The sequence below is a fragment of the Scleropages formosus genome, chromosome 7 (genome assembly GCF_900964775.1).
Source record: "Scleropages formosus chromosome 7, fSclFor1.1, whole genome shotgun sequence".
NCBI classification, from domain to species: domain Eukaryota; kingdom Metazoa; phylum Chordata; class Actinopteri; order Osteoglossiformes; family Osteoglossidae; genus Scleropages; species Scleropages formosus.
In genome coordinates this window covers 19,285,143-19,312,957 of record NC_041812.1, presented here as the reverse complement: position 1 = coordinate 19,312,957, position 27,815 = coordinate 19,285,143, and the positions used below count along the sequence as shown (strand labels likewise).

General features: G+C 46.8%; 3 protein-coding genes across 7 annotated transcripts; 1 reads left to right on the top strand and 2 right to left on the bottom strand.

Moving 5' to 3' along the window:
- Positions 1-92: 92 nt before the first annotated feature.
- hsf4 (heat shock transcription factor 4) lies at positions 93-14,443 on the bottom strand. 4 transcript variants are annotated; one of them, XM_018726600.2, is made up of 13 exons: positions 13,990-14,443; positions 11,830-11,938; positions 11,434-11,561; positions 11,107-11,231; positions 10,037-10,112; positions 9,461-9,528; positions 8,258-8,357; positions 7,915-8,039; positions 7,231-7,422; positions 5,588-5,693; positions 5,417-5,482; positions 3,215-3,321; positions 93-2,399 (listed from the first exon to the last, which is right to left on the bottom strand). In XM_018726600.2, the coding sequence occupies exons 1-12, from the start codon at positions 14,290-14,292 to the stop codon at positions 3,262-3,264; spliced, it is 1,458 nt and encodes a 485-aa protein (XP_018582116.2). In that variant the 5' UTR covers positions 14,293-14,443; the 3' UTR covers positions 93-2,399; positions 3,215-3,261. The 4 variants fall into 4 exon arrangements, with proteins under 4 accessions (XP_018582116.2, XP_018582113.2, XP_018582114.2 ...); XM_018726597.2 differs by having other exon boundaries at positions 5,417-5,693; XM_018726598.2 differs by having other exon boundaries at positions 93-2,395; positions 5,417-5,693.
- Positions 14,444-16,136: 1,693 nt separating this feature from the next.
- fbxl8 (F-box and leucine-rich repeat protein 8) lies at positions 16,137-19,188 on the bottom strand. 2 transcript variants are annotated; one of them, XM_018726619.2, is made up of 2 exons: positions 18,809-19,188; positions 16,137-18,373 (listed from the first exon to the last, which is right to left on the bottom strand). In XM_018726619.2, exons 1-2 carry the CDS (start codon positions 18,943-18,945, stop codon positions 17,392-17,394), a joined length of 1,119 nt encoding a protein of 372 aa, XP_018582135.1. In that variant the 5' UTR covers positions 18,946-19,188; the 3' UTR covers positions 16,137-17,391. The 2 variants fall into 2 exon arrangements, with proteins under 2 accessions (XP_018582135.1, XP_018582136.1); XM_018726620.2 differs by having other exon boundaries at positions 16,137-18,285; positions 18,809-18,950.
- A 74-nt stretch (positions 19,189-19,262) lies between these two features.
- Positions 19,263-24,600, top strand: tradd (tnfrsf1a-associated via death domain). The gene is made up of 6 exons (XM_018726614.1): positions 19,263-19,341; positions 20,343-20,429; positions 20,843-20,993; positions 22,121-22,401; positions 23,408-23,585; positions 23,892-24,600. The coding sequence occupies exons 2-6, from the start codon at positions 20,409-20,411 to the stop codon at positions 24,188-24,190; spliced, it is 930 nt and encodes a 309-aa protein (XP_018582130.1). The 5' UTR covers positions 19,263-19,341; positions 20,343-20,408; the 3' UTR covers positions 24,191-24,600.
- The last annotated feature ends 3,215 nt before the right edge of the window (positions 24,601-27,815 follow it).

Sequence of the window (27,815 nt, the reverse complement as noted above, 5' to 3'; positions counted from 1 at the left end):
TACGAAGTACTTTTAGGGAAAAAGCTATATTGTACAATAAGGAAGTCTGAACAGGGCTGTTTTTAAAAGATTCATTTATTAGCAGTGCCAGTCATCAAATGAAAATAAACACAGCTGTTTATTGCATTTAAATGAAAATTTCATAAGCAATGACCTCATCCCAAACCAGAGAAAGTAAAACTAAATAGTAAAAACTAAAACAATACAGAGTAAATTGTGCCAAAGTCTGCTAAATCTAATCCAATGAGCATTCCTAGTGCAATTAGTTTCATTGCCACATTGGTGTTACGTCCTGTGATGCGTCGTCTCTACAGGAAAAGTCTTTACATTCCAATGGTCATTGTCATATTGCATCAAAGTGAAATTTCACAAATGTATAATATTGCACAATGTTAAGTTTTCAACTCAAGAAAACGGCTAAAATTCAGAAATACGGGATGTGGTTTCATGGTAAGGAAGTAATGAAACACCCTTGCGCATTAGTGTTTTTCCATCTGTCTTTGTCCCATTAGTGATGGCGACAATAACATTCCAGCCCAAAGCGTACAAGTATAGAGCGAGTTCAGACACCGGGGTCTCGGTGCTACGACTCAGAATCAACACATACGTGGTCCTTTTTCCTCTCCGCACCAAAATCTATGCTCTATGTAACAGATGCGTGCTTCTCCGGGCACGCAGTTTTACACTTGTACGGTTCTGTGCCAACCCTTCGGCAAAAACCTAATGACCATATTCGGGTGGAATACTCTTTATGTACTCGGTTGTTTTAATAGTGCTTCATAGCTTGACGGTAGTCACAGTTCAGTGCAATTTCTCTGGAAACTAACTCTTCCCCTACACTAGGACGTGACAGAAGTTGGTCTGAAACCTCAGCCTTTTCTCCATTCCTCTCCATACCTCCACTCGTGACGAGGGTGCGGTGGATGGAAACCAGCGCCCAGAGCAGAACCCCAGTTCCAACCAGAGGCTCCTCCACCCACATGGAGCAGATTGTGTATCGAGGCCCTCTATTCCGGAAGACTAGAGGGTAGAGATGGATGGCGGGGGGCAAGGAGGGATGGCTAATGAGAATGACAGGGTCAAGAGCGACTAGGACACATTCCATTGCTATCGGGCCTCTTGGTAACTTGTTTCCTATGACCTTTAACTGTATTTAACTCCTGTAGTTGGGAAAATCCTGCTTGATTTCTGCAGCGGAGAAACAGTTTTCCAGGGATCTAGAAAGATACCGACAGTCAACTCTTGCAGTCTCCGAGAGCCAATTTCTTAAGGCGCCCTTCTCGTTAAGAGGGGTGGCCACCAACTGTGGTGCTTGACCCGCAGACCAAAGCCAACGCTCAAATCCACCTCCGCCATCTGGATGCCGTAGCAAAGGCAACGTATCTGCTGAGGTTGAAAAGCGGGGGCGGGGGGCTCATGCCTCCTTGGTAGCATGGAGTGTCTTTGCAGGAAATATCTCTCCTTCAGCAATGGGCTAAAAAAAGAGTGAAGTAGGTTTTTATTCCCACACCACGAGTGGAAGGATACGTTTGGAAGGGATGTCTGTCTTTCAAAACCATTCATTCGTTCACAGATTATATACAGTAAAGCCGTTCATCATGGACACCATTAAATGAAACAGTATAAAATCCAAAGTTCCTCAGTACCTCTACAGAAAAGTACTGCGTCTGAAGAAAAACTGGAAAAATTGATAAATATTGACTCAAAGTATTGTGCAAAAAAGCAAATATGGTCTTCTTTGTCTTAAAATATGTCTTTCAAAATTTAGTTGCAGGATTTATGATATATGAACAAAGAATAATAATCATTCATCCTTTGTTTGCTCAAAATATGCACCCTCTTACAAATACTCACATTGCAGAAATTTATAATCGCATACAAACAAACACAAAACCACCCAGTCCACTTGCAGACAGTGTCTCTGAAAAAAAGTGCAGACAAACTTTGGCCGCTACGGAATGGACCGGGTGAGATCGGGCGTGCAGCTCGCTCCCAAGTGCATCACAACAGCGAAAATTGCCCTCTTTGTCACATGACACACTGCTCAAGGCCCTGCGCGGTGGGTGTGAGCCGCTCGAAGTGCCGGCCGCTTCGCTTCACCGCCGAAGGTCGGCGATCGCTCGCGTAGGCTCGGGTACGACGCTCCGTTGTCGCAGTCTCCGCGCCTGAAGGGGACTCTTACCCTCCTTGCAAGTGCACAGATTGAGGTCTGGTCAGATTTGGAGGGAAGTGTCTGCAAAGCCTCCGTGCCCGAGGGCGGGACAACATGGCTGTGAGTGATGTGGATCCTCACAATCAGGCACGGAGGACTCAAGAGGACTCTAGAAATCGTGGACTGAAATTAATCTTCAAACGTCGGCATCCGTTTGGCCTGTGATAACCGCTCGTGTCCAGTCTTTCTATGGCAACGGAAAGAATTGTCATATTAATAGGAAATATTAATACGTACACAGGGAAAGCAAAGTGAACTTTCATTATAGTCATTAAGGGGGAGGGGCGCAGCGAGTTTGACTGGGTCCTGCTCTCCAGGGGGTCTGGGGTTCGAGTCCCGCTTGGGGTGCCTTGCGACGGACTGGCGTCCCGTCCTGGGTGTGTCCCCTTCCCCTCCAACCTTACGCCCTGTAGCGTTGGGTGGGGCTCTGGCTCCCCGCAACCCCATATGGGAGAAGCGGTTTCAGACTCTGTGTGTGTGTGTGTGTGTGCGTGCGCGTATTCATATACCGTTTGCAGTTGTATCCTTACAGCTGAACTACAGCGTATGCTTAAAGAGGACAGCCGGTTTCAGAATTACAAATCAGACCTTTTAAGTTACATGGGTACAATATCAAGTATAGACTGCAATATAATGCTTCTTTTTTTTTACTAGTAAAATAAAAACACCACATTCTTCTGCGATCTCAAATACTATGTCACGCACTGAAAGGTCAGCCTGTTTCCTGAGGATGTGTTTTAATGGGTGCTCTGTGAACTCCCGTTTGAACAAGAGTACGCGAAGCAGGGCAGGACTGTTCGGCTCTCGGCCCTGGAGGCTTTTCCGCTCTCCCTTTCTGTGGTCCCAGCAGAGCGAGGAGGGGTGGAAAACTTCACGGATTCAGTCCTCCAGGACCGCGAGTCGAACAGTGCGAAGTTATCTTAGCGGGACACAAGATCTGGTAATGAGCGAGCGAAACGGATTAAAGTTCTCCCCGACAGAGGGCTCCGCTGAGACACTCACCTGGACAGGTTGCAGGCAGAGACTGTAACTTTCCGTCCTGTCGGCGCTCACTGTTCCTCGCAGCCGGCATTACCGAACACGTCCGGATCTTGGTGCTGGAACATGTACTGCAAAGCGGCGATGACGAAGAGAAAGGCAAAACACCTCTTAAATAGAAAAGTGCACCAATTTCCAAGACAGCTAAAGTACCAGTCAAAAGTTTGAGCACACGTGCTGGCAGCTCGCTCTATTTGTCATAACTGACAAAATTTGAAACGTGGGTCATTGGTCTGAATTGTCCTTCCCTTTCCCTTCTTTGCTAGGTAGTTGTTCTGCGTTTCTGAGGTGTGACTCAAAAAAGTACAAGTCTGGTCAAATCAAGTCTAGTCAAATCAAGTCTAATCAAGTCAAGTCTAGTCTAATCAAGTCTTGTCAAATATAGTCTAGTCTAATCTAGTCTAATCAAATATAGTCTAATCAAATATAGTCAAATATAGTCTAGTCAAATATAGTCTAGTCAAATCTAGTTAAGTCTCGTCTAGTCAAGTCTAGCTTACTCTAGTTAAGTCAAGTCACTGTCTTACTGAAGAGATCAGGAGTACTCAGGTACCCATAAGCCCTGTGGAATGACATGCCTTTGAAGAATGCCGTGGTGGCCTTGGTGGCTGAGATTGCTCTAGGGTTTGGCACAGGAAATACACTCTTTCTTCTATGGTGAGAAGCACAGAGACAACTCATGTGCTCACCCTCTCTGCATCTTACAAACGCACTCAGCCCTCGTGTAACGGAGCCCCATACAACGAAAAACTGCTACAGCGGTTTATGAACGCATACAGCCTTTCTTCAAGTATAAAAGTGCAGTCTTTAAAAAGAGGCGAAACACCTTCTCTCGGTGTTTCTGCATTTACAAAACTGCGGTTTAGTTCACAAACACCGCACTCAACTCTGATCTGATGGATGCTGAAATAGTGTTCTTGGCAGTTCAAAAACTCGATTTCAAATGAGTGAAAGGGGGTATTTAACTCGCAGATAAAATACACACTGTGCTCCACGCCCGCTGCCGAAAAGGAGCCTTTCGATCGCTTTGTGTTTTTAATTCTTAACCGGAAAAACGGAACAGTCACCGGTGAAGCACCTCTTCAAATTGAGAACTTTGGAGCTCAAAACATATGGTGTCCAGGAATAGATGAGAACTTTCTCCAAAACACAACACGATTTACAGTGCTGCTTGAAAGCATGTGAATCCTATAGGGATGGTCAATGTTCTTGTGTAAAAATGCTAAAGCTATAAAATGAAAAAATGATTATGATTTACATGCCTTATTCTACTTACCTACTTGGTTTAACCAATGGAACTTGGGGTTCACTTATTTTTGCACCTGCACTATTGTTTTCCTATTTCCCTCTAGTAAAACCTATGGAATTGGTAATTACACACATATTATGTCAGATGAGAAAGAGTGGTTCAGATTTTATGGTAAAACTAATGGGCACAAGGGGTTCACATACTTTCGATCAACGCTGTAAATAAGGTAAAAAGGTAATAATACAGACTTTGAAAAGACACCGCTTTCCTTAAGTTAGTATGGGATCTGCCTAATGGAGAACGGCTCCTTAGTGCTATTCTTCAGCTGGCATTCAAATCATGGATATCATAAATAGCTGTGAGCGATAATCAGTGCAACGGATCACGGTTATTAATAACTAACGAGCAGATAACATTAAAAGACGAGCTAGAAAAGTTTTGCGTTACAAATGTTACAACATTCTAGTGTTGTCATAGTTAGTGCATAAAAATACCTTTTATTTTGGCAATTTGGTCCCTTCGCAAAAGAAACTGGACGATTTCACGGAATGAGATAACCCCGTTACTGCGAAAAATAGGTGTACTCACTGGTGGGACCGGAATATTTTGAATTGCGACTTAGGGAACGCTTTAGTGATCACTTAATTAAAATAGGGAGTTTTCCTTCGAAGATTTCTCCGTTGAATGACCAAGTGTATTTTGTTGCGATCATGATCCTGCATCATAACACTAAACAATCGTAACACCTAACAACGTGAAGGGCCGTGTCGCTGCCTGCAACGATGACGGCTATAAGAAGAGATTCGCTCGTACTACTTCCCAGCTACTTGAAACACTTCGTAAACACTCAACGACAACGATACGACTCGGAGCAGCGCGCGAACGTCGATACCCTGAGGTCTGGACCAGTTGCTCACCGATTTCAGGTTGGCCTCTATATCTGTGAAGTTCCACTCGCTCAAAGGAAGGCCGGCATTGAAAGGCTGTTTCGGGAGAGATGAATCGATTGTGACGTCACCACGCGTTGCAGGGTCTGGATACGGGAAGTTTCTTTGGCTTTGGCAGCACGGACGCTTGGCTGTACTCACATCCATGGCTGTTGCGGGTTCCATACCCTGCTGGTGGTTCCTCAGCAGCAGCTGCAGGTCCTCCAGGCTCATGTCTACGTTCTCCACATTGTCAGGGATGTCTGACCTGCGGTGAGAACGAAGGCAGTTTCCTAAGAGGAAAATCCACCTGCAAAACTCTACCATCCCGCCATGCGCTCGGTCACGCGCTTACTGCTCCACGGATCTAAAAGGCGCAACATCTCACCATCGACCTCGTCGCTCAGACTCCTTTATTTATGATACCGCTTTGTTGTCATCCGCGCGCTGGATTCTCATGTCTCAGACATCGCAGTTAGAGTTTTTCAGGGATAACAACGGACTGAAAATGAACGGCGTTTCCACATCGCAGCTATTAGTTGGCAGCGAAGTTCACTCAGAGAGAGAGATGCACAGCAGAGCTCGTTGCACTGTTTACAGGCGGACTTTGGTTCTCGTCTGTGTTCGCAACGAATAGGAGGAACGCTATTCAGTGTTCAAAATCTGCGCTCGGTGGCGCTCTGTGGAACAGACTGTACGTGTTTCAGTAATTTCATTCTAATGAACCTCGGTGTTGCTTTAAAATGTTCTTTTTAATTCACTGTCGTTATATTCAAGATTCTTACACGACCTAAATAAATCGAGGGTTATCCGTTTTCTTGAACTTTTACCGATGATGTAGATGATAGTATATTAGCACAAAGTTGATGAACGCAGGACATGTTTATGTGATGAATCAGCGAACTGCACTCAGTGGATTGCTGAAGTGATATTTTTCATTTTCACTCATCTGTCCATCCATCCATTGTCAACTACCGCTTGTCCCGAGCGGGGTCGCAGAGAGCCGGAGCCTAACCCGGCGCAAGGCCGGAGCGGGAGGGGACACACCCAGGACGGGATGCCAGTCCGTCACGAGGCACCCCTAGCGGGACTCGAACGCCACACTATTTTGACTCATTTTAAACAATTTTTTTGAATTTGCTCTGAAGTTAGTAAAAAGTAATAGAAGCATCACGCTGCGATGTAGTGGAGTCACGTCCGGAGATTGGACCCGGTCTCCCACCGCACGCTTCCGGGATACAGCGGAATAGCGGTGGATGGACGCATTTATTATTCAGCTGTTGTTGCAATGTGGTAAAAAGCAACACTAGATTTAGGAAAAAACTCAAGTTATGAACAGATTTCCTTTCCCAGCTCTATCCGAAAGTTGAGAACACGGCGAAGGTATTAGTGTGAATCCCAGTGCAGGTGGAGGCCTTGTCTGGGGGTCCGAGTTCCCCCTGCAATGCACCCCTTCTCCTCCAGGGGGCGCCAGAGACAACTCTGTGTCCGACAGCGTAAAGCCGCTCTAACTGAGAGTGGGCCACCGCTGGTCCTGGGGGTCTGCATCCAGTGGGATGTACGGAATACACTGGATTTTCAATTTGCTCTTGATTTACACCTTAAACACTGGCCGAGGAAAGGCGAAGACCTGCACACATTGTCGACCAGCACACGTTGTCTCCCTCCGGAGCCGGGGACGGCCGCCCTGTTCTAACCCACGTATGTCTGTGTGTTTAACAAACCGTGCTTGCGTAGAGGGTGTAGGCAAGGCTTGTGCGTCTGCACGTGCGGTCCCTATGCGCCGCTCAGGCAGGAGCCCCCACCTCTCCAGGACTCTCTTGCTCCTCCTCTCTCCAGCTCCAGAGCCACGACCCTCCAGGACGGATTGCACCATGGCGACAGGCAGGATGGGGGGCTCGGCGAACGCCTGGCAGGATCCCAGAGGCATCCCCTCGCCGGGCCCTTGGACCCCTGGGCTCACCGGCTCCTCCTTGATCAGCATCAGACACTTCTCCCTGCAGAGCACAAATGTGAACTTACTTAGTCCATCGTATCCTTTTCTCCCACTGCGGACTCACGGAACACGCTGGTATCGTAAGCGGAGTGTTTCCATGGTCTTCACACACCGTTCATTTGAAACTGTTGGTAGTTTAGCGGGTACAGTTACTGCCTTTGGACCCAAAAGTCACAGGTTTGAATCCCACCTCCATCTGTAGTACCCTTGAGCAAAGTACTTACGCTAAATTACTCCAGTAAAATTACCCAGCTGTATAACTGCGTAAATATTGTAGGTAGATAAAATTGTAAGTTGCTTTGGAGAAAAGTATCAGCTAAATGAAAAAAATGTAAATGGACTGCAGTGATTTGACCTGCTAAGATCAAAGCAGAGCCCATGATGGTTCTGAGACTCTCTTAGTGTTCCTCTCTGAATCGCATTAGACCTCAAGATGTTTTGCTTGTTTTGGGGCAGCGTCTGGTCACCTGATGCTCTCCATCTCCTCTCTCACCTGGAGTCCTCCCCCTGTGTAGGCATTCCCATGGAGCCTGACTGTGACATCTCAGTAACATCAGAAATGATTGGTCCTCCAGCCAGCACATTGCTGCTGGAACAGTGGGTGGCTTCTGCTGATGGCTGCAAACAAAGACGGAGCGTCGTTGAAGGGCAAGGCAGAAAGAGGAGAGGAGAGTCTGTTCGCGACTGACCGACGAGGGACACGCATGGGGTGACGCGATGAGGCCGGAAGGTTCGAGGACATGCGGTGGTGGAGGTGGAGATCGACAAGATGGTCTCAGTCAGTCACCGAGGCAGGTTCCGGAGCCGCGGCGAGGACGGGTAACCTAAGGACTCACCGACTGGATGAAGTAGGGCTCGTGCATGGGCTCCACAGGCAGGCTGTGGCTGTACTTGGAGACCGGCGGGCTGGTGGAGCCGTCATCCAGCATCAGTGGTCTGTGGGGACAAACAAGAGGTACCGCAACCGTGACCCGGGCCCAGTTAGAAATAGTCTGCACTGGTGAAGCGGAAGATGCAACGTTGACCGCCGGACCGTCCTTTTCCTCATCCGATAGAGGGTTCGATAAACCCAGCAGCAGCACCAGGGTGGTGTGATTCAACAGGCAGTCAGCTTCCAACGTTTATTTGTCACCCCCTCTTGGATGATGAGGGACACAGAGAGGTGGTGCAGGCCCTTAATGACCCACCTCACTTTTTTCTCAATCAAAGCTGTACCTTTGTTGTCTTGATTTTATGAACTGCCAGAAATGGACACACACATTGACTGAAACCGCTTGTCCCCAGTGGGGTCGTGGGGAGCCAGAGCCCAACGCAGCAACACAGGACACGGGGCCGGAGGGGGAGGGGACACACCCGGGACGGGACGCAAGTCCATCGCAAGGCACTCCAAGCGGGACTCGAACCCCAGACCCACCAGAGAGCGGGCACAGGCCAAACCCGCCGCACCACTGCACCCCCCCCTAGAAATGTTCACTTGGCTGAAAGAAAAAGTAGCAGACAAGACTGTTGTGTATTATTATAAATTTAGTCCGGTGCTGAATAAGACTATTAAAGACACTTTTCACAGAGGCTATTTGTGCCCTTTACACAAAACAGGATTCATTGCGACTCTAAACTTGTCCTCGCTCTGCAGTGGTAAAGACCGTGGTAAAGACCAGGCCCCCGGGGCCAAATCCACACTGTGTTCCAAGCTCTGGACCCCTGCGCCCCTGGCCTTGTTGTGGTCTTGTCCTATGGTTTTGCTCACACCGGTCACTTATGCTGATGGGGCAGATGTGTATGGAGGGCCACGTGCCCCGGGTTCAGCGGGTTGTGGGGCCAGGGGGCATAGGGCGGGGGTTGGGGGAGTGGGGTGAGGTGTGCTGTGTTGGGAGTGAACAGTCAGCAGGTCTGACTCAGCAGTGTTTGGCCCATTCATCCCTCGCCGGGGCTCTGTGTGGTCACGTCAGCTGACCGCATCCAGCTGAGCTCGATCTTCACACGGCTCTGTGTGCGCGCGCGCGTGTGTTTGTGCTGAAGGAGTCTGGTAGAGTACTTACAGTTTCCTCTTCATCGCAACAGAGCTGGATGTGTTTGACTGCATCTGACTGAAGAGGAACTGGATCAGCTGTATAAAGAGAGCAGGTGAATAGGAATGAGATCCAGAACAGAGCGCAAACACACACACACACACACACACACACACACACACACACACACACACACACACACACACACAGAGAGAGCTGTACACAGTCCCTCAAGCTAACATCTGGGGATTTAGTGGCGGAAAATTGATTCTGCAGCACTGATAAGTACACACACACACACACACACACACACACACATTGTCCTGCTTCCTCTCTCACACACACCACAAGCCAGCACAATGATTCAGCACAAGAGAAAGAGAACATAGGCACGAAAACACATACTCCTGCAAAACCCACACAAAAGACGTTGCGGCAGCGTGTGTGAAATAAACAAGTAAATCCTCTTCTTTTCTCGCTAAACAGTCAGAAGGCCTGGGTGTGCGGCGCGCCAGTACACGGGCTCTGGAGCGCTTTGGACGGCACACGCACACGCACACACGCGCATTGATGGACAGACAGGGCGTCTCAGTGCAAGAGCCTCACTTTGTTCATGACCTTCTGCTGCTGCGTGTGGTTCTGTCTCAGGGACACCACCTCTCTCCACAGGACCTCGTTCTGGCTGCACGGAGACGGGACAGAAAGCACAGCCGTCACCCCCCATGTCCGCACCGGCGTCCCTCCCCCCTTTCCTGCCGTTCGTTCGCCGGCCTGACCGTCCATTGCAGAGATCCTCTCTCGTACCCGTGCGTCGCAACATCTTCTGAGCGCGTACGGTTCGACTGGCCGACGTGGGAGCGCCGTTCCGACCGCGTCTCTTCGCCACCTGTGTGTTTCGGCTGGTTCGGCCCTTTCCCATAGCGGGTCTTCCGAGCGCTCAGGCGATTACGGTCAAGGGCTGCATGGGATGTATCTATGCGTTCCTCTTATTGTCACCCTCCACAAAACGGAATATTTGACTTTAAAAAAGGAGGGGCACTTCCTTCATTCCGTCGCAGATTTATTTTCGTGCACTTTTATATTACTGCTCCCTCATCCAAGGTGTGTGCAGTGGCTTTTTCGCGCGTTAGAGTTCTTATTTCCGATCGCATTTTCGGACTCCCGACTCTCGGAAAGCAGAGCCGTTCCCGGGGCAGCATCGCAATCCCACGATTCTCTTCGGAGCTGCGCCCGGATGATCCGCCGCCCCGCGCGTAGCTCCCGATTCTAGAAGAGCAGCAGCACGTGAACGACTCACCTGGCCTACCTGACCAGCCACCTGACCGGACCCACCCGACGCAGTCGTACGATGATGCGCTCAGGCCGAATCCACAAACGACGGGCCAAACCAGCAGAGAATGCGTCTTTTTTAGGCCTGACTGACTCCGGCACTCACTTAGCGTCGCACATCAGTTACTGCGCTGCGCAAGAGCACCCAGACAAAACTATTGTCACGTTTTGCGAACATGTGCGCGATCCTAAATATGTACCTTTTAAAGGGTGTGTTCGGCGGCGTGTGTGAAAGCATGGAGGTGCGTGGTGTGTATAGACTACCGTGCAGAGTGACATTTCTCACTTTGGCCAGTTGTGTGTGTGTGTGTGTGTGTGTGTGTGTGTGTGATTGAAGAGGTACTCACTGCTTCATGTCCTGCATCTGGCACTCCATGTTCTCCTGCTGGTTGCGCAGCACTTGCACCTCGTACAGCAGCTTGCTCAGGTCCTCCTGGCGCACCTTGGTCTCCTCGCTCTTCACGACGGACACCTGCGTGACGCCCAGGGGCAGGGGCAGGGGCTGAAGTGAACCTCCTCGCGTTCGCGCAACCGCCCGACCATTTTCGCCAACTCGTTCGCTTTCCCGATGGGTGTTCGATACGTCTCGATCTTATAAATAAGAGCGGAGTGCGTCGTTCGGCCGACGTACGAAAACACGATGCGCGCGCGCGCGTCCGCCGGTGCCGGCTCACCTTCCTCTTGATGTGCTCCAGCAGGTGCTCGTGGCCTTGCAGAAAGTAAAGGTGCTGGAACTCCGTGTCGTCCCTCTCCGGCTTCACCAGGCCGCTTTGCTCGATGTTCACCACCTTCCGGAATCCGTCTGCAAGGAGCGGCACGGGATCACACACCCCCCCGGGCGAACGCTGACGAGCACGCGCGTGCACGTGCACCGTTGCCCACCCACGTGTCCTTTCGTCCCCTCCGCTCCCACTTATAGGAACGGCGATGCCTCTTTTGTCCGTATTTCTTTCCCAGATGCTTCTAAAGGACAGTTACTCGTGTTGAAATTCACACGTGTGGGAAGCGGCGCCGCCGATCCCCGTTCGCGTCGCAACTCACGTGTCCCGGCTCGCGGCGTTAATACTCACACATGTTGAGCTGCCTTACGAAACTTGCCATGTTGTTGTGTTTGAAGTACTTGGGCAGAACCTCCTTGGCAAACCTGCCTTGATCAAACACATGGAAACTAGTGCCACTCTGGGGGAACAGAACAGAGCAGTGATTCAGAGACCTTCCTTCACTTAGCGGCGAGGCCTGATGATGCTCTGGCTTCTGACCTCAACGTGGCTGAGGCTGGAAAAGCTTTAAGGCAGCTTCTCCCAAGCGGACATAAACGAGCGTAAAGAATAACCGGCAAACAAAATCCAGAACATCCAAAACTGGGAATACGTACAGTATATATGTATATATGTTACGATCACGCTCGGGACCCACGGTGCGGCGGTGGAGTTATGGCTTTAATTTTGCACCGGCTCAGGCGTTCAGAGGAGAGCGAGGATACGGAAATGCCTCTTTTCCGTAATGTCATCTACGCCATCTCGTTCTCTGGCCTGGGGACGATCTCCTCTGGACCGTTTCTAATCTTGGCGCGCGCATTTAGAGACCGGGCATATTAGAAGAGTTTATCTGATGCTCCGTAGCACTCCGAGTCCAGATACCATTAGTAGACAGTGAGACGATTGAAGTAATTGTCATTAAGCGTGGCAAACTTTTCACGGAAACGTTTTTTTTTTTTTTGCAGTTTGCTGCCACCAGTTTCTGACTCATGTGCTCTCGTATGTTGGTGAGGATTAATTACTTCCTCTCTTGCCTTAAATGAAAGGAGATATTTTAATTCGAAGATCTGGCTGTGTTTTGTTCCGCATTATAATGGCAGTGTTCTGTAACTTTCATTTACATTTTCTTAATTTAATTGCTCCTTTTCTAGAAAGCAAAATACTAGAGAGTCTAAACTGCTTACAGTGATTTACCCATTTATAAAGCTGGGTAATTTTACTCTGTTAGTGCAGAGTAAGCACCTTGCTCAAGGGTACGGCAGTAGGAGGTGGGATTCGAACCCTGGCTTTTTCAAGCGCAAGGCAGCAACCGCTACCCAATTAGACGCTGCAAAGGGGTCAACTAAATAAAGGTTAGAAATGACAAAAAAAAAAAACAAAATTATTATTGTTGTTGTTATAAAATACACTGCTATTGTAATTCCTAACTCATGATTCATTTTCCAACGAGCTCAGCGATAACTGCTTCATTGTGACAAAAAATATCGACGCTAATAAAAGTTACAGGGCCGTATCTACAGCCGAATGCTATAAATAAAAGATTTAAAGTCACATATTTCATATTCCTTTTACGTTACACACTCGTCAAAAGGTGTCTATTTTGGGAACGGCGGCTTATTTTCGGTTCAAGGAAAGCAAAAGGTCAGAGGCCCGCCGCGACTCAGGGGCATCGGACAATCGTTTGTAACGGAAGCGCGGACGCGGAGGTGGTGAGAAGGTCCCGTCCGGCAAAGAGGAAAAGAAGCTCTTCCTACGAGGACGGAGCGAACGAGAGGTTCTCGGCTCAGAAGATCCAGGCCCGGCCGCGAGGGACGCCGCGCGGCAGCGGTTCCGCTCGTGTGCTGCGGGTGGGGGTCCGGCTCTCTCCGCTATGAGGTCAGATCCATGTACGAGAAGGTGAACCGTACCGGCGCGGTACGGAAAATACCACAAAAGCTGCAATCAAATCTCGCCCTTCTACTTTTAACGCGAAACGTTATTCGTTAGACTTTCGATTTCAGTTTAATAAGTGAAAACATTTACAATAACTTAACTGATGAAAGAATTACAGGTGTGATACCTCGTGTGCCACGATTTTTCTGCGGAACACAATCCGTATTTTGGGTTTCTGGGTCCCGAACGCTCGTTCCATACCGCACCTATGAATACTCATCACGTCCCCCTAACCGTATTAGCGCTGCTGTGGCGTCCCTTCACGTCGCGACACGACCGGCTCGGATACAAAGCTTATGTTGAAACGTACGCCGTGCTGCTCGTGCCACGCAGGTCTAATTATTTACACCGAGGCTCACGGAGCTGTAACAGTCAGGTGCTAATAATAATGAATGCTATTTACACTTTTTCCACAACAAAAAGAAAGAAAAAACCAATCCGGTCACATTTCATTCGAAACGCCTCCAACAAGCCTTGCCGAAGCGAGGGACCGACGCGGAGAAGCGAGCGTACGCGCCCGAGCCGAACCGGCCGACTCACCGCGCTCCAACAGATGAGGTGGCTGGTCTCGGGGTCCTCCACCAGGGTCCACAGTTTGGTGAGGAAGGCCGGGACGTTGCTGGCGTAGCTTCCGTCCACGCCAAGCGAGCCGGGGGATTCCTGCATGCCTGCGACCGTGCTGCGTCTCGCAGGAGGCGTACGTGGGGAGCGTGTGCGGCACTGGCGCTGTTCTGCAGGAGGCGGCGGCTCCTCTCCTAGTCCATGTCCGTGCCCGCCGGGCTGCTCCGCTGGTGAGTGTGGCTCGCGCTGACCTCGTCTTCCGGCCATATCAGCCCCCCGCATGCCCCCCGCGGGCCCAGCGTCAGCACAAACCTGCCGTGGCCACCGCAACCGTGCGGCACAACAATGGGCCCCCGGGGCGGACAATGCCGGGCATCACAAAGCTCTGAATAATGGCCCCAAGTCACACACAGGACGCACAATGCCCCTCGTGGACCCGCTCGCTCACACATGAGCGCAGAGGGGCAGGGGGCTCTAGCTGCACTGCTGCTGCTGCTGCTACAGCGACTGAGGGTCATGCTTTATTCCAAGATGCCTTTTCAATGAGCCAGTCTCAGTGATTTAAACCTGCCCCCCCCCACACACACACACACATACAGAGCTGGGGCCTGTGCAGCCTGTGGTCATTTTGGGGAGGGAGGTATTCAGCTTGAGGGTGGCATGGGTGGGAGGCTATATATAGAGACATCGAGTCCTGGCAGAGGCCTCAGGCCCATTTGTCACAGCATTAAGGCTTGTGGAAAAACAGCGAGTGAATCAGGGAAAATGTATTATATTTACAAATTGCTACACCCCAAACTGTGGGTCTGGGGTTCGAGTCCCGCTTGGGGTGCCTTGCGATGGACTGGCGTCCCATCCTGGGTGCGTCCCCTCCCCCTCCGGCCTCGTGCCCTGTGTTGCCGGGTTAGGCTCCGGCTCGCCGCGACCCCGCATGGGACAAGCAGTTTCAGACAGTGTGTGTGTGTTTGAACACCCCAAAACTAAGGTGTTCCCCATAACATGGATGTCATTGTGCTCAGAGGTTTGGTGACATCTTTCTTTCTCCTTCATGTTTCAGCTTTGGGGACTTCTGAGCTGGGGGAGATACAGGTTTCATAAATACACACACACATTTTCAGAACCGCTTGTCCCATACAGGGTCACGGGGAACCAGAGCCTAACCCGGCACCTCAGGGCGTAAGGGACACACCCAGGACGGGACGCCAGTCCGTCGCAAGGCACCCTAAGCAGGACTCGAACCCCAGACCCACCGGAGAGCAGGACTGTGGTCCAACCCACTGCGCCACCGCACCCCCAGGTTTCATAAATAGCGTACCTGAAAGGACATTTCGAGACCTGTGTCAGAAATCAAAGACGGCAGGCAGATGCCACACACACACACACACACACACACACACACACACACACACACACACACACACACACACACACACACACACACACACACACACACACACACACACACACACACAGAGAGCGTACGCTGTTAGAAGATGTTGCGTTGTACTTGTATCAGTACTTTGATGACTGGAGACTTATAGACTAAGAAGAACTGTTGACACACCTTTTGGAAGCACATTCCTGATGCCTGTGCTCATTTGTTATGGTGGAGCCAATATTTTTTCCGAAAGCATGAGTCACTTAACTGCGGTTTTGCTCGTTGTGAGTCGTTGACCCCGTTTTCTTTACAGTTAGGCATGGGCATTGTGGGGAAGTGATTATTCTGGCCAAAGTACTCCGTTGCTCAGCAGTGTGAGAATAGTTTTGTTTGGTCACACAATTTGAATCATCCACCCACTTTAATTTTTTTTTTTTTTTTTGGCTGAACAAGTACGCACTTTCTAAATGATCTTAAACAATGTTTATTTTTTTCATGGTGAATGATTAAAAAACAACAACGATTACAGAATAATGACTTTCATATTCCAAGTGTTTTATTCTGGTCTTCTTTTTACCTAAGCAGCTATTCTTGTGCAAGCAAACCATGAATACAGAGATACAGTATATAATGTCAGAAATCTAGGAATCTCTAAAAGCATTCCATAAAATTAAAAATTCACAACTAGAATCAAGTTAAAATAATCAATATGTCAAATAAGAGAAGTAAAATAAATCCATACCAGCCATATAATTCATATACAATTGAAGGAAAATAACAACAGTAGTATAACTGTCTACTGCAAATGGAATTCAGGATAAACTCCAAGGAGTGTTGAGCAACAGCATTTTCTATTAGGCCTCTCGTATTTTGGAGAAATCAGGGTTCGAGTTAGCTGGTCCATATGCCTGTCTTGAAGGAAGAAGATTCTTTGGGGTCTGCTCTCACCTGAACAACCTCAGGATAAAAGACAAAGCCACCGCAAGTTGTACTTGTGAGCACTCCTTTTTATTCCCTTGAAAAGTCAAGTCATTCCAACACCATCCCTATGTTTTCTTTAAAGAAATTTCAAAACCACACGTTTATTGCCCTTGGTAATCATCAGCTTCCAAGGTACAGCTGCTCAAATTATGAGTAATAAAATGCATTTGTGAACGAGTGAAACTGCAATAACCTCAGTGCAATCAGTGGAAATTCTGCTTATGAAGTTGCATTATTACATTTCTTGTATGCGTGACACACGAAGTTAAAAGTTGTTCATACGTTTAACAGTTTTATTACAATAAAAAGACTAATCAAGTTTTAAATTTTTTGATTTTTTTAAAAACATCTGAGGCACACTTTTATTCTTTTAATGTGAATGAACGCATTCTGACACAGAAGGTCCTGTTTCAGACTATTTTCACTGTGAGTGCCCTCTTTCCTTCCTACTGGGATGTAAAAATTTACTGGATCAGATATTCTTTCATCTTTTTAACCATACATAATGTTCAAGAAGATGTTTTAGAGCAAGTTGCAATTTAGTTGACATTTTTTAGGAAAAGTCTTAATGTGTTTCCCAGTGTAGATTCATTCCATTTATAATTTTAAGTGTGTTAATAGTTGATTTTCATTTATGGTGATGTTGCAGTAGCCCCAGTAATGAGGTGAGTCTCAGGCCTGGCCTATGACCTAGAAGCCTCCTCTCTGGGCAAGTTTAATGGTGATGAGCAAGTGCAGGTCTGCTGCTGTTGTCCCTCTGCTTATCAAATGTAACTGAACTTTTAAATGCATTGGAAATTAGCCTATTTTCCTGGCTGCCATGTTTGCACATTCCCTTTGTACTTGTACAGTAAGCTCTGCGAGAAATTACAATGGTTGCTTTAAACTTTATGATATTTTTATCTCAGGGCTTTTTTGCTGAATTATATCAAATGATATTTTATGTGTTTTTTTGTGAGACTGGATTTTTCCAGGAAAACCATACTTTTCCATCTTTACAGTCAGTCTATCTGCCCTCCGCCTCACTTTAGCACAGTGCACGTCCATGGATGGGGTTCCTTTCGGGTCTTCAGAGTGTACCTCCACAAGAGTGGGCACCTGGAGAGAAAAGCCTGGACCACAGGCAGAGACACCACACAATAGCAGTGGATCTCCCTCAAACGGGGGCAGCATGTAGCTAGGTCTACCAGTGCTGAGTCCAGCTCTGCAGAAGAGGTCGTCTGCAGCACCAGCTTTTCCAGCGAAGGTCCGTAGTTGGTGGTAACGAACTGGATCTCGCCCACCAGGTACGTGTAGGTGATAAGCTCCAGTTCACGCACAGGCATGTCCGGCTGCAGAATCTTTAGGAACTTCCTGGCTGGCAGGGTGTGGTTGAGGATGATGTTGACAGCAAGGGATGGGTGCCTCTTCCGCAGGCCCCCCCAGAACTCGTTGGAGATGCATGGCACGTACTTGTCGGAGCGCTCGCAGAACAACTCCAGCAACTGGAACGGGGCTCTTTGAGGTGAGAGGAGTTCACTAAGAACTTTCTCTGACAGGCTGGCGTAGAACACCCCCAGGACGCTGAGCTGCGGACAGGATGCCAGCACCTCCTGAATTGTGTCAGAGGCCACATTGCAGACCAGGGTCTGGTTATTAATGTAGAGCTTCCGCAATTCTGGACTCCGATGGGCCACATTTCTGATCAGCTGATCGCTGAGCGTAAAAGGCATCTCCCTGAAGTCCACCTCCCGGAGCGACAGACCACTGGTCTCGTTCAGCAGCACGGCCTCGATGCTCCTCAAGATGTCCTCGCCGGAATAGAAGAGAGGGAAGTCCCCCGTGCAGGAGATGCAGAGCTTCCTCAGGCGGTTGTCTCCGTCAGCAGCTAGGTTCAGCACTCGAACAGCCATGTCGCGGCTCGCCACCTCCTTCAGCTGACACACAATGATTTTGAGGTGCTTGACCATGTTCAGCAACTGGCAGAAACGCTGGAGGCCACAGTTTTCCGCTCCAGACTCGCATCTGTCCCAAAACCAGGAATAATTCTTGAGAAACGCACCCCTGTGCGTTTTTCACTTACGTCCGTTAACATTCTAACTTTTACAGCGGCACGGAAACTTATCAGGTATTGTTAGGAGCCGCACCTGATACTGCCAGTGACATCACACGTTTGCCTGAGCACAAAGGGCAGCGCGTGAAACTACGTATTTTGCAACCAAATCATGTATAAAATAAAAAAGTTACTTTACACATCACACATATAAGCCTGTTACTGTACACGCTGTATGTACACAAGGAAGATATTATTGTTGAAAAATGTAACCAAAACTGTTAAAGAGATCATGTTCACATGATGACATGGCCGTTTCTTAAGAGACAGAGAGAGTTAATTTGCTAAATTCATGCATATTTTCACATGTGACAAATGGCTGCGTTCGCTGTGTCCAGGTCACTAACCTCACTTCGGTGTAGTACCACACAGAAGGGTGTGTCATTGTTTCGGCCCATGCCCTACAGACCAGAGAGGAGCTGTATCTGTCCCACAGCGACAGGTAGGAAAAAATGTGCGCTAATACCTCTTCCGGGAACTCCATACTTTAATTACTTACACTCACTAGTACAAGTAGCAAAATACTTTAAACCGTTACTGCTGTTACGTAAGAAAGCAAGCTGTATTTTGTTGCACCTTAGTACAAAGATGTCCAATCGGTCCCATACTAGTCACTCCCGTTACCGATACAATAAATGTACTAGAGCACTGGAACGTCAAAAGGAGAGACGTCTTTCCCACTGCAAGTTTTTCCTTCTACGTCATGATGTGTGACGCTATAGGAGGCCCCAGCCAATAGTAAACAAGAACAGAGTCTTTGCGCCAATGGCGTTCGGCAAGGCCGAGTTGCTTTTGTCCAATCGGATCACTCCGAAAGTGTAACCGAGTGTTTTGTTCGAAAATAAGTTGGATGTGGCTGATTTACACGTTGATTTGCATGGTAAGTAGTTTTTTTGACCAATGTAAATAACGTGGCCCTCGTCGACACGGAACAGCGAACGTGTCACGTCTCAGTTTTTTAGTGTGTTCGGAGGAATTTGCCGCGGCGACAGCTTGTCTCTCAGACTAGCGAGAGAGCGAGAGCGAGAGCGGGACGAGAGAGACTGACAGGCGGGCGCGGGCGGCAGAAGCACCGTAGCCCCGCTACTCTCTGACAGTCAGCGCCGAAACTCGTGCCTCGTGACGCGAGCGCTAAAAAATACCGCCAAATCGCTCACTGAGTGAGGAAAAATGGGCGCCGCGTCATCCACTTTGGGTCAGCACTGAGTTGTTTTCTCTTACAACGAAACTGACCGGGTCATACCAAAAGAATTAGAAAGCGTTCTTTTTTTTTCCCCCTCGCTCGGCAAGAATTTCGTCATGTGATTTATAATTCACGAGAGTTCAGGAGAGCCCCGAGTGTGCGAAGATGTCTGAAACACGAGGAGGTTCCTCAGACAGTTAGAGAGCGGCCATTGCTCCTCCGTCCGTGTCTTGGTTTCCTGTGCTGAAGTGTGACCCAGATAGATAGATAGATAGATAGACAGACTAGAGTAGATACTAGACTAGAGTAGAGTAGTCTATAGTACAGACAGTAGGTCCGCAGAAACGACGTGTTGGGCAGGTGCTTCACACACTCGTCGTGTCGCCGCCTCTTGCTTGGTGATGCTGGAGCAAGTGGCGCGCGGCATGATGGAGACGCTCAGCTGAGTTTGCTCAAAAAATGCTTTCATTTTCTATAAGGAAGCGCTGTGTGTGTATAGTTACACCCGGGGGCACCTAGCAGCTCATGTCAGAAAACGAAAAGGATCGGCTGGGATGATATGATGGTAGTGATTTAATAAGAGAGTTTAAAGAGATTGATATTGTAAATAATAAGACTAGATGTGTTCTCCCTTAACGCCGGCACGTCTTGTGAGCTGAATTATCATGGCCTCCTCAATGCTGAATCTTGTGTTCCAGCTCTGGGTCATGCAGCTGTAAAGACATCTGGACCAAGAGGAGTCACCTGACAGGGATGCTCACGCAATGGAAATAATTGACGAAAAGGTACCTGGGAATTTCATGTGAAAAGAGGTGGGAGGGAGGGGTATGTACAGTGTGTATATGTATGTCCTGAACATAGATAGAAGAGCTTTGAAGTTCTTTAAAATATCTTGTTTATGCAACAGACTACAAAGTAATCCACTTAGAATATGGCATGGGGCAGCAGATCATGTGGTGGTTGTACCTGTTGTCTTGTAAGGCTGAAAGACATGGGTTTGAGTCCCCGTCCTGCTTTAATACCCTACTCAAATTGCTTACTTTGAACTGATATCCCGTTGTATAAATGGGTACATAGTTGTGAGTACCTTCTTTTACAACCCAAACATTGCAAGTCATTTGGACAAAGCTGTCAGCTGAGTGACAGATAATAATCTTGATCATTTGTGTTCTTTTGTCCTTCTTTAATCATGTTTCAGAAAATGACCACAAAAGGTTTGGGTGATGTCTGGACTGGGTGTGTTTTCCTCTTCCTGGAGTCTACCTCTCCTAAGGTCAGCTTGCCTGCTGTCTACAAGGATCCGCAAAAGAAGTTTGGCCTTTTCAAAGTCATCAAGCTGACGTTGTCAGGTGGGTGCCGAGAGCAACTGCAATCTCCGTTTTCAGATTTGAGGGGCTAACAGTAGAATTATTGAGGCTTCTGTGTAGTTGAATGGAGGAATCTACTGGAGGAATTCAGGATGAATATCATGCTCAGGAGATTGAATTTTAACCTGGATCCTTCAAAGTGCAAGGTTGTAGCTGTAACCACTTTGGTGCTGCCCCAGACTTTTTACTTTGTTTGTGGTATATGTAATTCAGAAATAAGAATTTATTCACTTTCATTTAATTTCATAGTGGACAGTTCATTTCAAGTTGTACTTCATGTTAAACTCTGTTGTTCCGTACTGTGGAAACCCTGGAATATTGTCCTTTACTTTAAATCACCAAATGTTATGAAAATTGGCAAATACTCATACAACAGTGCACTGTTCGGTACTCTTGGGCTGGCAATCATTTGAGCAATGCCGTGGGAGTCGGGCATGATAACTACCATTGAGTGTAATGTACAGAATGAATTGATGTGAGTTTGTAGGTCAAAATCACACTGACACCAATGATTTGCATCCTGCATCATCATCATCTTGGATCTTTGGAATGGAACGGTGAAGAGATGTTTCGGTTTTCTCATGCCACCTAAACTGTTCGCTTTAAAAAGTAGTTTTTGTGTCTGAGAATATCAGTCAGACCTGACTTTACAAGTAGTTAAGTTTTAATAAGTTTATTTTAAACTAAAATAGGTCAGCACTATTTTGACCATATTGGATTAAAGAACTGTACTTTGAAAATTACTGCCATGGTCATGCCGTTGTGGGGAACTGGGTCCAGTGATGGCGAGGAACCATGGAAGCGTCTTCTTAAAGCATACACATCACATTGTGTCCAAGAACTGAAAACGCAAGACAGACAAAAGCCACACCCAATAAATTTTTTTTAATGTTGGGTTTATTGTGTATCCTTGACTTCATTATTACTTCCTGTATTCACAAGAAGAGAGAGAATGGTGCTGTAAGAAAACTTTAAATCTGAAAAGGTTTTTTTTTTCTTCTTCTTCATCCCCTTAAATCTGACTCTGTCTGGTTTAACCAGAAGGTGTTCCACTTCCCACCAATGTCCTGCCAATGTAGTTTCCTTTGTTGCCTCTCCCCATCCTACAGACACAGCAGGTGGCCTGCAGGGCTACGAGATCCTCAAGCTGCATGACGCTGACCCCTATCTGGGTGTGGAGATTAAGTTTGTGGACTGTGATGTGTGCCGAAGGTTCCTGGAGAGCTACGCTGCTGGTGCTGTCAGCCAATTCTTCACACAGCACGCTCTCCGGGTCCTCTCAGGCTCAGAGGACTTCACAGTAGACACTCAGCTTAAGGCTGGCACTGAGGTGTTGGATCAGTGCCTGACTAACCAGGAGCTCTGCCTAGATCACATCCACTCCTTACAGGTAAGGGTTGACAGGTCTGACACTAAACAAGCATTCCACAGTGACAAACTGGGCATGTCTAGTAGCTGTTATCACCATGTTTTCAGTAGGGTAGCCAGAAGGTGAGGGCCCCTTGTGGAAGCATACTCTTGTGTCTGCTGATGAGTTGAATGGTTGCGCTTGCTGCAGTTTAAAGCTTTGCAAAGAGCAACGTATTCTCTGTGTTGATTCTTTTTCATTTCTCCGAGTAGTTGCTGAAACATTGTTCCCATCTTATTGTAGGACAGGGTTCTCTGCTCTTAGCAGGCCAATGTATATTCAGGTTTAGTTAAGTTTAAAACTGCTACCAACTGTAGCATGGTGAGATGGCTAAATTAGGGAAATAATTTAGTATACACATTACTGTACTTTCCTGTGTCCAGTTTCAAATTTCCTTGATGTACTGAGGATATTAATTCCTGTTCCAAAGATATATTTGGACAACTCTTATCAGAATGTGATTTATCAGAAAGCCTACACACTCTGTCATTGACTCCTTGCTTTAAATATTTGTGTTGCTAAGATGTTGTTGCTAGGCAACACACAGCAAAAGCACTGGGAACACTTGTGTACTAGGTACCTAATCCAGTCATGAAGGGCCTGTTAATTTGCAGAATTTCACTGTACCAGTGCTACACTGGGCTAATTGTTTCCTTAATTTAACCTAGTTTAGCCTTCTCTTAGTCTGAATTGTTTAAAGAACTGGAATACCTGCCCACAAGGTGGCCCTCTGGGACCAGGACTTGGGACCAGAGCTATTGTTGCCTACTGGATGCCCACTGCATGTTGTGGTGGCATCTGGGATTGTATTTTTGCCCCTTACCTTCTGAGGGCATGCATAACAAGGTTTTCTGTGCACTCTGTATATTTATTGGGCCTTGTAATTGTATTTAATGGTGTTGTGACATGCTGGAAGGGTGATGTTATGTGATTGTTTAATTTGTAATTTGTATTGACACATGAAATGATGCAATTTGTTTACTTCTAGCCTGTCCGCCTGCGGGATGATGAAGTGACCCAGCTGGAACGGCAACTTCAAAATTTGACTCTGTGTGATCCCTGCAACAGTCAACCATCCAGGCTGGATCCTTGCAACAGTCAACCAACCAGGAAGGAAACGCCCATCGTGCCTAGTAACTGCTTCCTGTTTCAGAAAAAGTTGTTTGGTAAGGTGTACAAATTAATCATGGTCATTTTAAAGTGAGGACCAAATATAAATATTTAAACTGTATTAACACATCATGATTTTATCAGGAGTTTTGTTTCTCTTGTTCTGTTACATTAAGTCCTGATGCCCCTGGCTACCTTTGTGTGCGTTATGTGGTTTATTTTTGCTTTTCCTTTCTGGCTTCTGTAAAGACTATGGTTTTATGTGTAATACAGAACTTCATATTTTTAAATTACTACTAAAGGGCATTTTTTAAAGGCCAGTGTTTGTGGGCTACTCGTAAGAGCATGTGGCATGCTTTCAGATGACCGCCAGTTAACACCGGCTGATCATCAGCGCTTTGCTACCAGCATCGGACGGGACTGGAAAAAGGTAGGCCGTGCTCTGCAGAAGACGTGCCGTGCACTGAAGGGGCCTGCCATTGACAACCTGGCGTTCGAGTACGAGCGGGAGGGTCTGTACGAACAGGCCTATCAGCTGCTGAGCCGTTTCATCCAAGCTGAGGGCAGGAACGCTCGGCTGAGTCGGCTTGTCAAGGCCCTGGAGGAGACCAAACTGATAGGTGTTGCAGAAATCATGTTGGATCTCCAGCCCAAAGAGTGATTATTCATATTTCGAATCTACTTTGTATGTATGTGAGTGATCGTGTGTATGTCCATCTGTCCTGTCTATTATAATGCACTCAAGAGGTTTTTACCAAGAGTTCTCATTTACTTTTTTGTTGACTTCATACTTTCTGTTCCTGTTTTTCTTGTCATGTTATTTCCTCATTAAATTACCTTTTGATACATTACATTCATGTTTTCTTTTGGTTACAAATATTTAATTTATATGTAGCTGTACATATTAACAGTTGCCACTGCACTTGAGCTTAATGAAGCAAATTTTGTTTGTTTTATAAGTAAAAAATCACATTGATTGGTAGTTTTCAGTGTTGTGTGTTGTAGGTGTGTGTTAAACCAGAAAGTAGAGTACTGGTTATTTTTAAAGGCATTAAAAAAACAATGGTCCCATGCGGCTTTTCAAACGTGCCCTACTTTGAAGCACTCAGTGGGTGGGATGCCACCCCATGCACTTGCCAGGAGAGTCAAAATGCCAAACTGCTCTGCCTCAGAGATCCACCAAGGCCATTTCATCTGAATATACCCCTTCCTCAGAGGTTATTTGGCTGATAGTGAAATCACTGTTTGACTGGAGTGAAATTAAGGTTCTGATAATTTGTTTCTCAATTCCCATTTTCCCCATTAACACACATTTTCCTTTGAATTGTTAAAAGACCATTTCCACTTGCAGGTGTATTTCAGTGCAAAGCAGGTGAATGAGAATATTCTCCCCAGAATTTTGTGTTTGTGTGCAGAAGAACATGACAAATAGTTTGTCTTTCTTCTTTTAATGGGAGGCTCTTAAAAGGCCACTAATCATATAGTCTCCATGACAATAATGGAGAGATTTAGTTTATATCAAATAGGTCTTACCTGTATATTATTTAACAGATTCAGAGTCTGAGTTTTACTACAACCGTAATCCAGATCCTGTTGTACAATAGTATCTTTATGCTCTGTACATGCAGGAAACATAGAAGATATAAATTAACAAGCCTATAAAATAAGCAGAATGATGTGTTACTAGGAATGGCCAGTAATGAAATGTTAAAGAAAAATGTGTGAAGAGATGCACACAGATTTACCAGAGGCTTGGTTCCCATTGGTTTGAAAAGGGGAGGGACAGTGGGATCGTGGTCCACTGGAAAGGAAAGCGAATGAATGGAAGAAGGGGGATAGCAGATGGAAGAAAGAGAGAGCTTGGACGGAGGTGGGAGAGAGGGTGAACAGATGGAGGAGAGAGAAAGACACAGATGAGCAAATAGCATATTATTTATTTCTTCGAAGTTGTATCTGAGGACTGTCTTGTGCATATCAATTCCAGTCCACTCTATTCCAAGTTCATTTTTACAGTATTTTAGCACTGTCATTGCATCTTGCTGGGTTTTCTTGCTCTGGTGGTGTTTTCTTTGTGGAGTCCAGCTACACCTAGTTCTGTGGTTTACATAAAGCATTAGACTCTGTTTCTGGTTAGATTTACAGTTATTGAGGTTGGAATGAATAAGAACTTGGAATTTATATGCACCGCAATTTCTGTGTAACCATGAGCAACTGAGCAGATTTCCTTTGCAATGTCCCTCTGGATAGAACCATTATGCAATCCCATCCTGCTTCTCATCAGAAGCAAGGAAAACCGTTAAGAGTGACTGTGGGTAACAGGACATAAAATGTTTTGTGTCAGTCTGTAATAGTCGTTAGTGCCTCCATGAGGTCATGATCTTGTCATTAATAATGTTAAAAGCATCTCTTAAGCGGCTGAAATATACCATCATACTTGTTCACCCCAGAGCTCATAACCATTTACAGTACACTATGATGCTAATCTCAACAAATACACAGTCCATTAGAGAATGACATAAGTCTTACACAACTAGTTTATTTTTTCTCTTATCTTCAACAAGTGTTGTTGAAGTTGACAAACCAAGGCACTTTCACTAATATATTGCCATTTATGTCACTTACATATCAGGTTTGATTTTGCAGACACACAGTGCCATTTTCAGACCAAACTCCCAACAGTTAGTATGGAGGGAATGTCCATGGACTTTGAAAGACACAGCCAAGTTTTGTATCTGATATTCATTTTGAGATTCTGTCAAAGTGAATCTGGATATGAGCTCCAAGGCCTTAGTTGGTGCAGTTTGAGCTCTGTCAGCACCATGCAGTGTGAGAAGATGAAGTGTCGATACATAAAACCATCAGGTCTCCTAATGTCCCTTATGAGGTGCTGGATATCCCAGAGCCCTTTATCTCCTTTGCAGAAGAGCAGGGTTCTACTGAAACTTTCTCTTCTTTATACTGTAACCCAGCTGGCTAATGAAAACAAGTAACGGTCTGTGTCAAACTGTGCTCCCCGTTGTACCCTGTTTTTCTTTCTGCAGTGGGGCAAGTCAGTGGCCCTCAGTGTCTCACCTGGTCAGCCTGCACAGAAGAGAAGACAGTCTTCAGGATAATAGTCACTTTTCATTCATGTTTAGTTTAGTTAAACTGGGATGTAGAAGGGGGTGCGGTGGCGCAGTGGGTTGCACCACAGTCCTGCTGGCCGGTGGGTCTGGGGTTCAAGTCCTGCTTGGGGTGCCTTGCAACGGACTGGCATCCCGTCCTGGGTGTGTCCCCTCCCCCGCCGGCCTTACGCCCTGAGTTACCGGGTTAGGCTCCGGTTCCCCGTGACCCCGTATGGGACAAGCGGTTCTGAAAATGTGTGTGTGTGTGTGGGATGTAGAAGTAAAAAAGATGAATTATGATCTATTGCAAATACATGTTTTCCAATGAGTTTATCACTATGGTTATTTTTCATTTCCAAGTGTAGAAAGCACACTTTTGCTACTATATATGAAATTTCCTACCAAAACTTTGAACTGAGAGGAGCAGTGGAGCTGTGGGTAGTACTGGTGGCTGACAGCTCCAGGCCTGTGGGTTCAGACATGAGTTCAAACCCAGTTCTGTGTGGCGTTTGCATGTTTACGCTGTGTTTACGTGGGTTTCCTCCCAGAGTTCAAGGATGTGTTTCAGGTGAGTTGGTGACTCTAAATTACCCTTTGTGTGTGTGAATGAGGGTGTGTGATTGCCCTGCTGTGGAATAGTGTTCCATCCAGGGTGTACCCTGCCTCACATCATACATTTGCAGATTCCTGCAGCCCTATATTGGAAAAAAGGTTATTCATAATGCTGGAATGAAACTGAATTATTTGGTTGTCTTATTGTTCAACAGATGTAATGAAAGTACCTTAAACACCTGAAGGTTGTTTGTAAAGATGAATCTATTTTCTTTTTGATAATTCATAATGAAGAGATAAAATTGGGTGATATATATGACTGATGGCTTTGATCAAGGCCTAAAGGCTCTAAATGCATGATAAGCTCTGACCCCACGAGTAAATCGATTGTAGGGACAGCTACTCTTATTGTCACATTTGCAATATATAACATTCAATACACCCCAGAGTGGTACATTGGGAGAATATGCAGGCACAAGCTGTATTGGTGCGCCATAATCCAATGAGGCCAGGGCTGTACGGTGAGCTATCAGCTTCTCACTTGGAGCCATCAGCGATCAGTGGTTCACTAATGTTCTGTGTATGTTGTCCATGTAATGACCATTGATCCTCCACATCACCAAGCATACC

Coding starts and splice junctions, on each gene's coding strand:
- hsf4 (XM_018726597.2), bottom strand. CDS start 14,292: ATGCGGGGGGCTGATATGGCCGGAAGACGAGGTCAGCGCGAGCCACAC. Junction 10,113..11,106: donor CAGATGCAGGACATGAAGCA/GTGAGTACCTCT, acceptor GTCTCCGTGCAG/CCAGAACGAGGTCCTGTGGA. Junction 3,322..5,416: donor TAGAGGCCAACCTGAAATCG/GTGAGCAACTGG, acceptor GCCGCTTTGCAG/TACATGTTCCAGCACCAAGA.
- fbxl8 (XM_018726619.2), bottom strand. CDS start 18,945: ATGGAGTTCCCGGAAGAGGTATTAGCGCACATTTTTTCCTACCTGTCG. Junction 18,374..18,808: donor TGGTACTACACCGAAGTGAG/GTTAGTGACCTG, acceptor GTTTTGGGACAG/ATGCGAGTCTGGAGCGGAAA.
- tradd (XM_018726614.1), top strand. CDS start 20,409: ATGGAAATAATTGACGAAAAG. Junction 20,430..20,842: donor TGGAAATAATTGACGAAAAG/GTACCTGGGAAT, acceptor ATCATGTTTCAG/AAAATGACCACAAAAGGTTT. Junction 23,586..23,891: donor GTTTCAGAAAAAGTTGTTTG/GTAAGGTGTACA, acceptor GCATGCTTTCAG/ATGACCGCCAGTTAACACCG.